This window comes from Nannospalax galili, unplaced genomic scaffold (genome assembly GCF_000622305.1).
Source record: "Nannospalax galili isolate Female #2095 unplaced genomic scaffold, S.galili_v1.0 scaffold77, whole genome shotgun sequence".
Taxonomy (NCBI): Eukaryota; Metazoa; Chordata; class Mammalia; order Rodentia; family Spalacidae; genus Nannospalax; species Nannospalax galili.
In genome coordinates this window covers 3,517,510-3,527,034 of record NW_008341457.1, presented here as the reverse complement: position 1 = coordinate 3,527,034, position 9,525 = coordinate 3,517,510, and the positions used below count along the sequence as shown (strand labels likewise).

At 52.1% G+C, this 9,525-nt stretch overlaps 1 protein-coding gene, 1 long non-coding RNA gene and 1 other non-coding gene across 5 annotated transcripts; 2 read left to right on the top strand and 1 right to left on the bottom strand.

The window, feature by feature from the left end:
• Nucleotides 1-2,527: 2,527 nt before the first annotated feature.
• On the bottom strand, nucleotides 2,528-8,501 carry Polr2e (RNA polymerase II subunit E). 3 transcript variants are annotated; one of them, XM_029565460.1, is made up of 7 exons: nucleotides 8,329-8,501; nucleotides 6,407-6,581; nucleotides 4,368-4,564; nucleotides 4,083-4,141; nucleotides 3,912-3,990; nucleotides 3,675-3,765; nucleotides 2,528-2,910 (listed from the first exon to the last, which is right to left on the bottom strand). In XM_029565460.1, exons 1-6 carry the CDS (start codon nucleotides 8,383-8,385, stop codon nucleotides 3,700-3,702), a joined length of 633 nt encoding a protein of 210 aa, XP_029421320.1. In that variant the 5' UTR covers nucleotides 8,386-8,501; the 3' UTR covers nucleotides 2,528-2,910; nucleotides 3,675-3,699. The 3 variants fall into 3 exon arrangements, with proteins under 3 accessions (XP_029421320.1, XP_008835405.1, XP_008835404.1); XM_008837183.3 differs by having other exon boundaries at nucleotides 2,528-2,893; XM_008837182.3 differs by having other exon boundaries at nucleotides 2,528-2,860; nucleotides 8,329-8,500.
• LOC115071051 lies at nucleotides 3,186-3,315 on the top strand. The gene has a single exon (XR_003850154.1). It is a non-coding gene; the product is annotated as a small nucleolar RNA SNORA33 (small nucleolar RNA).
• Nucleotides 8,502-8,554: 53 nt separating the features above from the next.
• LOC115071049 lies at nucleotides 8,555-9,496 on the top strand. The gene is made up of 2 exons (XR_003850151.1): nucleotides 8,555-8,662; nucleotides 9,309-9,496. It is a non-coding gene; the product is annotated as an uncharacterized LOC115071049 (long non-coding RNA).
• Nucleotides 9,497-9,525: the final 29 nt, after the last annotated feature.

Genomic DNA, 9,525 nt, shown 5'->3' with positions numbered 1-9,525 from the left:
ATGGCTCTCTGGCCACATTAACCACAGGTGCAGCTCCTCAGTAGAAAGTGGAGTGAGGAGTGGCCACTAAAGCCTGCAGCAAACTGTAGCACAGATAACTACCTCTGATGCAGGGTGACACTGAGATGGCCAGACACAGGCACTTTGGTCAGCACTTTGGGGTAGCTCTGTTCTTGGTAAACAGAGGTGCCTTGGCCCCTGGCCAGGCCCAGTTGGGAGGGTGTTAGAGCTCAGTTCCTCCCCCAGGGGTATAGAGGACCCACCACCAACTGGCCTGCAGAGGGTGGAACTTGAGGCATAAGCACACTAAGCCTGAGCCACTGAGCTGCAGCCCAACCCAGCTCTAGAAGGCACAGGAGTAAACAGCAGAACCAGGGCAGTGGCTCTGGAGGAGCTGGTCCATACTGCAGCATTCCTCAAATTGTAAATGTCATGGGAAAAACCCACTGCAGTGGTGGTTGGGAGCTTTCTGTGGAGCTGGTTGTGAAACCGGGTACTTCCTGCTGCCAGGCAAATGCCAACCACTGAGCCGAGTGTCCACTGCTCTGAATCCCATGACATACAGGGTAAACACCTGGTTCACATGCCATTTACTAATGTGAGACTTCATAGGGTGGACAAGTTTCAGGCACAGCTTGCTTGAGGTACTCAGAATGTGGGAAATCCTGGCAGACCTCCATGCTCACTGCCGTGGTAAGGTGTTGTTTTCTTTTTTTTTTTTTTTTTAATATTTTATTTTTTCAAATATATTTTTACATATTTTTTATTATTTTATTTTATATGTGTGTATTGCCTGCATGTAGGTAAATGCACCCGTGTCATGCAATGCTTGAGGAGGTCATAAGACGCTGTCGGATCCCCTGGAACTGGAGTTACGAACATTTGTTAGCTACCATCTGGGTGCTGGGATTCAAACCTGGGTCTTCTGGAAGAACAGCCAGTGTTCTTAACTGTTGAGCCATCTCTCCAGCCCCAGTAAGGTGTTTTTTGTAGCCACAGCTAGCCTGGAACTCACTATGTAGACCAGATGTGTGCCACCACATCTGGCCCTACTTACTTGATTTTATTACTGTGTGTGTGCAGGTGCACAGGCCATGCTTAGAGTTGGCTCTCTCCTATCACCATGGGGTCCAGGGAGAGAAATCAGGCTGTCCCCACCATCAATCTCTGGGATATTCCACCTCCCCAGACTGACACTGTCCCCCTCTGATGCCCTGGCACTCATTTCCCATCTCTAGGGTCCTTGGATACAGGGCTGTTTGTCTTGTATCTGGAATGTTTGGGCCAGATGCTTTTGGAAAGCATGCATCTGAAGGGAAGAAACCCTGTCCTGCCCAAGTGACCACAGAAAACCCCAGAAACCTCAATCGTCAGTGAAAATACACTTCTGAGGGTTTCCCATGGCAGAGCTTAAGGGAACCGGAGTCAGCCTCCCAGAGTGGCACAGGCCAGTCTCAGAGATCCCACCTGTCATAGGACACAGGCTGAGGTGACTGGGACACTGATATAACCAAAAGTGTTTTAAGGGGGCTGGAGAGCTGGCTCAGTGGTTAAGAGTGCTGGCTGCTCTCGTACAGGACCCAGGGGTTTGGTTCCCAGCACTCATATGGCAGCTAACAAGTATGTAATTCTAGTTACAAGAGAATCCAACACCCTCTTCTGACCCTCATAGGTCAGGACATGGATTTACTTATATACATGTAGAGAAAACACTCATACACATTTTTTTTTTGGCTTTTTGAGACAGAGTCTCCCTGTAACCCCAGCTAGCCTGGAACTATGTAGACCAGACTGGCCTTAAACTCATGGAGATCCACCTGCTTCTGCCTCCAGAGTGCTGGGATTAAAGGCATGGGCTACCACGCCTGGCTACTCATACACATTTAAAAAAAGTTGTAGCCAGATGGATCTCTGAGTTTGCAGCAGCCTGGTCTACATAGTGAGTTCCAGGCCAGCTGGGGCTACAGGGAGACGCTGTTTCAAAAAGATCAAAAATAATAATAATAATAATAATAATAATAATAATAATATTAAAAAAAAAAAGTTGTAAAACCACTGGGCACAGTGGAGCAAGGGTTTTAACTCTAACACTTGGGAGGCAGAGGCAGGCAGATCCCCTAAGTTCCAGGCCAGCCTGGTCTACAAAGTGACACTGTCTCAAAAAAACAAAAAAATAAACTTCTATGATACAGGAATTCTACTCCTGGTATCTGTCAAGGCATTTTGAAAAACTGTCTCTTCCCCCAAATGTGGGACAGCCCCGTATCACACAGTGGAGTATCACGCAGCCATGAACAGGAGGGGGAAGCAGGCAGGTCCCTGGTGTTTTATACAACAGCTGGGAGCAGACAGACCAGACATAGACAGCTCTGGCCATCAGATAAGGGCAGGTGGCTGATGGAGGTGCTGTGGGAGGCACATGGCATTCACCCCAAGCCTGAGGACCTCAGGGACTCACCAGAACATCTCAATTGTATGCAGTCCACCATGTGGGATGCCACTACAAAACTCATCATTCAATCACAGCTTTTCAAGTTAATCTATGTATTCAAAATATCTTTAATTCTTAAAATTAGCTTATGACAGGGAGAAATCTAAATGGGAGTTTCAACATCAAAGTGGGAGGGATAGATGACTTGGGATATGGCCAACCCCCAGAGGCTGCACAGGGAGGAGCTGGCCACTCCTCAAAGCCAAAGGGTCAGAGGTTTTAGTCATCCTTGAGGCCTTGCTGGCTTCCCTGTCTAGGGCCATGTCCCCTTATGCACTGGCCAGGTCGGTGGATCCCTCAACCCAGACTGGGATGTGTAGAGCAGCAGCCAGAGGCTGGTCTTCAGGGAGGTGGTGTCCTTCTATCCATCTGACCATGGAGGGCAGGGGAAGAGGAAAGCATCTGTGAGCCAGGTTGAACTGGAGCAGTCAGGGTAGGGAAAGGATTTCAGGACAGCTATCAACCCTCCCTCCACTCCTTGTTTGTCTGGGCTTCTCCCATGCCGTCAGGGTAGAGTTCCTTTTCATTTTGTTTTTGAGACAAGGTCTAACACCACAGCCCTGGCTGGCTTGGTTCTTGCCACACAGTCCAAACAATCCTAGAACTTGCAGCAATCTTGCCTCACTCTCCCAAGTGCTCGGATGACAGGTGTGCATCACCACTCCTGGAAACGTGTGTGTGTGTGTGTGTGTGTGTGTGTGTGTACTGATCTGCTTATCTGAATGTGTATCTACAGAGAGCTAGAAAAGCTGGCAATAGTAAGGCCATGTTACAAGCCTTAAAGACACCGATAGTTCTTGAGGTCCCTGAGAATGGCTGGGGCATTTCCATAAGACTAATTAAAACTTAACTAGTTCTAAGAAATTGAAAAAAATAAACTGCAATTTTTTAAAGAAAAAAAAAAAAACCCAAAACATGCAGAAGTCTGTTCTCTCCTCCCATCACGTGGGTCCTGGGGAATCCAGCTCAAGCCATCAGCTTCATGGCAAACCCCTTTTGAGTACTCTCACTGACCCAAAAGTTTGTATTTCTAATGGGAGGCCGGCAGTGCTCCGGCTTCTGAAGTGTGGCCCTGAGTCAAGGCCAGGTAGAGGGTCTGGTGACAGGAGGTTGGGGGTGGGGGGCTCATTGGGGACAGTGCAGGGGCTCCCTAGATGCCCACATGAGGAGGGCCATGGCTCACCTGCAATCAGTGGACTTGTACACAGCTACTGGACCAGGCGGTAGGTGATGTAGCGACCAGCAGTCTCGCTGGGCCGGATGATCTTCACCACCTGTGGGTGGGAGAGAGGACAGGCTGCAGCTTGGAGTGACCAGGGTCACGCTGCTCTGTGACCCCAGCAGTCCTTGCTTTGGAGAGAGGGTACAGGAGAACCGGGTATGTCTAGGAAATTTGGGTCCAGTGGCCACAGCCTCTCACCTGCCCTCGCTTGATTCCAAAGTATCGTGCCACAGGGTCCCCGGCCTGGATCCTGGGCAGCTGGCTCTCTCGGAGCTTACTGGACCACAGTCAAGGACAAGGGCTTGGGGGTAGTTTGGAGGGGGACTCAGAGGGACCCGAGGGGGCCGGCCCAACAGGCTTGAAGGATACTATCGTGCCAGCAGCTCGGTCACTTCTTCCTTGGTCATGACCACATGCTCAGGGACCAGCTGTGGGGACAGAGGGTAACCACCAGCTATTAGGGCTACAGCACAGGGGCGGGACACAGTGGGGTCCCAGGATGGGCAAACTGGGCACAGGGGGCTGTGATACCACCCCCTGGGTGACAGAGCCCACCCTGAGCACACTGGGTAGCAAAGCCTGGATAGTGCTGGGCTCCACCCCACCCATGTAGCCCAGGCTGCCCCAGGGACGTTCACACATACATACACACACCTCATGCTCTGTAATGTTGATCAGTAGTTCCTGCTGCAGGAACTGCTCGAGCACATACTTGGGGGCCATGTCCACCAGAGACTGCTTGGCTGAGGGAGTCATGCCCTGCTGGACCACGATGAGGGCCCGAGTGATGTTTTCCTCCTGCATCCGCTGGCAGTACACCTTGATGGTCTTGATGCCCACCTTGGGCTCCTCTGAAGGTGGAGGGATAGACTGTGACCCTTGGACCTGCCTTGCTCCCAGCCAACAACTGCCTTTCCTGGGGTCTTGCTTTCCCCACTTGCAAAGCAAGTGGCTGGCAGTAAAGAAAAAGCTGTGTGGGCCCCAAAGCAGAGAATGCTCTCCCCAATCCCCAGACCCACGGGTCCCTCTCAGAGCTGAAGCTGGGGTGCTTGGCTGTTTCCAGGCTTGGGGACAGAGAGGCATCGGCTCTGGCAGTTTCAGGTCACAGAGGACAAGTCCGCACGTCCACATGGGGCCTCAGCGCCAACAGCACGGCGCAGGAGCACAAGGGCCAACCAGGCGGGCCCATCCAGTACTGCAGTGCACTTCAGGATCTCAGATTCCTTCCCACCAATGGGGAGATTATAGTCTAGAGTGGACCCCCCAATTCTTTTCCTTTTTGAGATAGGGTCTCACTATGTAGACCAGGCTGGCCTCACAGAGATCCACTTGTCTCTGCCTCCCAAGAGCTGGAGTTAAGGTGCACACCACCATGCCCACCCCTACAACCCCAATTCTTTTTTCTTTTGGTCTTTTTGAGACAGGGTCTCCCGGCAGCCCCAGCTGGCCTGGAACTCACTATATAGACCAGGCTGGCCTTGAACTCACAGAGATCTGCCTGCCTCTGACTCCCGAGTGCTGGGAATAAAGGTGTGTGCCACCACACCTCACTTTCACTTAAAAAAAATATTTTATTATTTTTATTTTATGTGTATGAGTGTATTGCCTGCATGTATGTGAGTGCACCCATGTTGTACAATGCCGTGGAGGTCAGAAGAGGGCTTCGGATTCCCCTGGAACTGGAGTTAAGGACAGTTCGTAGCTACCATATGGGTGCTGGGCATTGAACCCGGGTCCTCTGCAAGAGCAGTCAGTGCTCTTAATCACTGAGCCATCTCTCCAGCCCCGAACTTTCATTCTTTTGTAGTATTTTTTTCCTGCTTGTATGTAAGTATACCTGTGTTGTGCACTGCCAGCAGAGGTCAGAAGAGAATCCCCAGGAACTGGAGTTATAGATGGTTGTTAGCTGCCATGTGGGTGCTGGGAACTGAACCACGGTCCTATGCAAGAGCAGCCAGTGCCCTTAACTGCTGAGCCAGCTCTCTACCTCCAACATCTCCAAATTTTACCCTGAAGCCCCAGCACCACAGAATGGCTGTTCTGTGGCACAGCAATAGGCACTTTGTCCCCTTGGAGCCCAGGGAAGTTCTGGGGAGGCTGAGAGGCAGCTGCATGGGGCGGCCCAGGCTCTCCAATAAACACCTGGGCCTAGGGGAAACCTTTCCAAGAGCCACCTGTGCCATGCCTGTATTTTGTTTGAGACAAGTTCTCCCGATAGCCCCAGTTGGCCTGGAACTCACTATGTAGACCAGGCTGGCCTTGATTAAAGGTGTGCACCACCAGGCACAGCTATCTTTTTGGTCTCAAACCTATGAGTTTGCCTCTGCCTCCTCAATGCTGGGTTCCAGCCCTGGTTCCTGTATCTCTCACACCAGGCACTAGGCTGGGTTCCCCAGGTGCTAGACACACAAGGGTATAGAACAGGGCTCAGAGGCAAACATGATGGTGTTCCAGGATCCAAGGTGGGTACCAGGGAGGTGAGAAGGCAGGATGCTGCCTCAGCCTCACACTCAGCAACTGGTAGGAGGCAGAGAGAGAAGCAAGGCAGAAGGAAGTCCTGGGGGGCCTGGGATGCTCAGGGTTCGGGGGGGGAAGGCTCCTGAGTGGCTGTGGGGATGAGGGGAAGGAGGGTGACACAGGAACATGAACTGCACCTCAGCCAGGTACTGGAAGACCGCCTCCCCCAGCCTCACCTGGAAAGAACACAAACATCTGGTCTGTGGGGTCATCATTGTGGGCAACTAGCACTGTGAGATCTGTCCGCCGAGGCCGTCCTTCGCTGGGCTTGTCCCCGAATTGTGCTTTGAACTCCTCCAGGGTCTGGTCCAGCTCATCCTGGGTCACTAGGTAGCCGCGATCATGACACAGCTGTGGAAACAGCCAGTGTGACAGGGACTGTGGCAAGTGACCTGAAGTAGCCTTAGCCTTGAACAGGATCATCCAGCCTCCCCAGAGTCAGCTAGGACTAATAGCCAAAGACTTCAGAGTAGCCCAGGCCCTCTGCAAAGCTCAAGAACTCAGAGGCCACATGGCTGCTTTCTGGGTCATGGTCCTGGGTCCTAAGAATGAAGGACCAAGCTGGCAGAGCTGCACCAGGAAACGGTGAAACCCAAACAGGGCCTGGAGAGTTGGCTCAGTGGTTAAGAATACTGGCTGCTCTTGCAGGAGGACTTGGGTTTGGTTCCCAGCACCTACATGGTGGCTCACAATGGTCTGTAACTCCAGTTCCAGGTGAACCAATGCCCTCTTCTGGCTTCCATGGGCATTGCACACACATGCAGAAACCCACACACACACAGAATACAAAAAAAAAAAAAAAAAAAAAAAAAAAAATGTAAACAAATAACCCCAAACAATCTTTAACCACCCCTTTGTTCACTGAGGCCCTGTCTACCCAATCCAAAAACCTAAACTTCTTTTTAAGTTTGTGCAGGTTTTTAAAAAAATTACACATTCATTTTATTTTATGTGTATGTATGAATGTGTACATATGTAAGTGGACCCATGTTATGCAGTGATGGTGGAGGGCAGAAGAGGTCACTGGACCCCCTGGAACTGGAGTTAGGGATGGCTGTTAGCAGCCATATGGGTGCTGGTATTCCAACACGGATCCTCTGAAAGAACAGCCAGTGCTCTTAAACACTGAGCCAGCTCTCCAGCCCTTTTGTTTGTTTTTTGAGGTAGGGTCTCCCTGTAGCCACAGCTCACCTGGAAATCACTATGTAGCTCTGGCTGGTCTCAAACTCTCGATTGGTCTGCCTCTGCCTCCCAAGTGCTAGGATTAAAGATGTGTGCCACCATGCCCAGCTTTCTCCTTGGGACAGGGTCTCAGGTAGCCCAAGCTATACTCAAACTCCCTAAGTAGCCAAGGATGACCTGGAATTCCTAATCCTCTTGCCTCAAGTTGGAGAGTCAGGTGTGTGCCACCACCACAGATTTAAATGGTGCTGGGGATGAACCCAGGGCTCCCTGCATGCTAGGTCATTGCTCTACCAGCTGGGCCCCAGTCCCACACTGGGACAGTAGAACTTGTGTCAGAAAACAGGGCTGGGGTCTAGCTTGGCAATGAGGCATGCTGAGGCAAATGGATAAACAAGAGGGGTGTGGTGGGCACAGCTTTAATCCTAGCACTCAGGAAGGAGGGAAGGAGATCTCTGTGGGATTGAGGCTAGCCTGGGCTACGTACAGAGAGTTCCAGGCTGGGGTTACAGGGAAATTCTCCTATAACAAATTCTGTCTCTAAATAAATAATAAAGCATCAAGGGCCGAATTGAGTATCTCTGCAGCGTGCAGGAAACCCTGGGATGGTAATAAGCTGTAGGTCAATGTTAGTGGAATTCACACAAAAGGGATGAATCTCAGAACTGGGAAAGCTAAGGCAGGGGGATTGCCACGAGTCGAGGCCACCCTGGGTAGACCCCACAGATGGAATGAATCCCAGCACTGGGGAGCTCAGGCTGGGGGATTGTGACGAGTTGGAAGTCTCCGTGATGCATACCAACACTGGGAGGTGAGGCAGGGGACTGACTGCCTTCCCTTACGGACCCCGCAGGCCTGACACCCGCATCAGCCCTCCATCCCATGCTCCCTCAAACCCTCTCCACGAGCGACTCGCCTGCATGATCGTCTTGCGGATCTTCCACAGCCGGTACGTCTCTTCCTCGTCATCCATGCCACTGCCGAAGCGAAGCCACTGCGCGTGAGTACTCGCGACCCGTAGACACTGCGCATGGGCGAGACGCCCAGCAGCTCGGTCCCGGCCACCTGCGTCTGCGCCGAACCCTTATCGGTCTCTGCTCACTGCGCGTGCGCCTCACTGCGTACCATTACACTGCGCCTGCGCCGGCCGCTAGCCCGCTCCCGCCCGCCCACCCCTCCAGTCCCCAAGCTTGGGCTGCCCTCAGCGAATGCCTGAACGGAGGCTGTCTGGCGACAGCGCGCCTGGGAAGGTCAGCACCCTTTTCTCCCCTTCAGGGGCTCCTTAAAAGCAGCGGAGGAAGAGGGTGTGGGTGGCGCGAATTTCTGAGACTGATTGGGAGCCTCGCAGGCTTGGTTAGCACTGGTGAGAGCTGCAGAGGGTTTTAGGTCCGTGCCTCGGTTTACCCTGATTTTTATTTTTATTTTTTTGGTCTTTTTGAAACAGGGTCTCCCTGTAGCCCCAGCTGTCCTGGAGCTCACTATGTAGACCAGGCTGGCCTTGAACTCACAGAGATCCGCCTACTCTGCCTCCCCAGTGCTGGGATTAAAGGCGTGCGCCACCACGCCCGGCTCGATTTTTGCTTTTTGAGACAAGGTATCACTAAGTAGCCCAGGCTGGCCTGGAACTCCCTGTGTAGCCCAAGTGGAACTCCAACTTCTTATGTGGCCAAGGAGGACCTTGAACTTTTTTTTTTTTTTTTCCAGACAGGGTCTCCCTGTAGTCCCAGCTTGCGTGGAAGGTGTCACTACGTAGCCCGGGCTGGCCTCGAACGCAAAGGTTTCCACCTACCTTTGCCTCCCAAACTGCAGGGATCAAAGACTGCACCACCATACCCAATCAGATCGGTTCCTGGGAAACTACATACTGACCTCATCGACCTCTGTGTTCTCTCACAGTTAAAGGACTTTTTGTCCTGACCCACCCTTGGAGTTCCTGTCTCATCAGTTCCACCCAGGCACCTTGGCATTGATAAACCCTCGAGAGTGACTGTTGCTTGGCAGGGGAGCCCCTGCCAAGTGTTCCTGACCACCAAGGCCGCTGTAGGAAGCACAGAAACGTCGTGGGCTCAGGCACCTGGATTAAAAAACCCTTGGAAACAAATCATGGGGACGG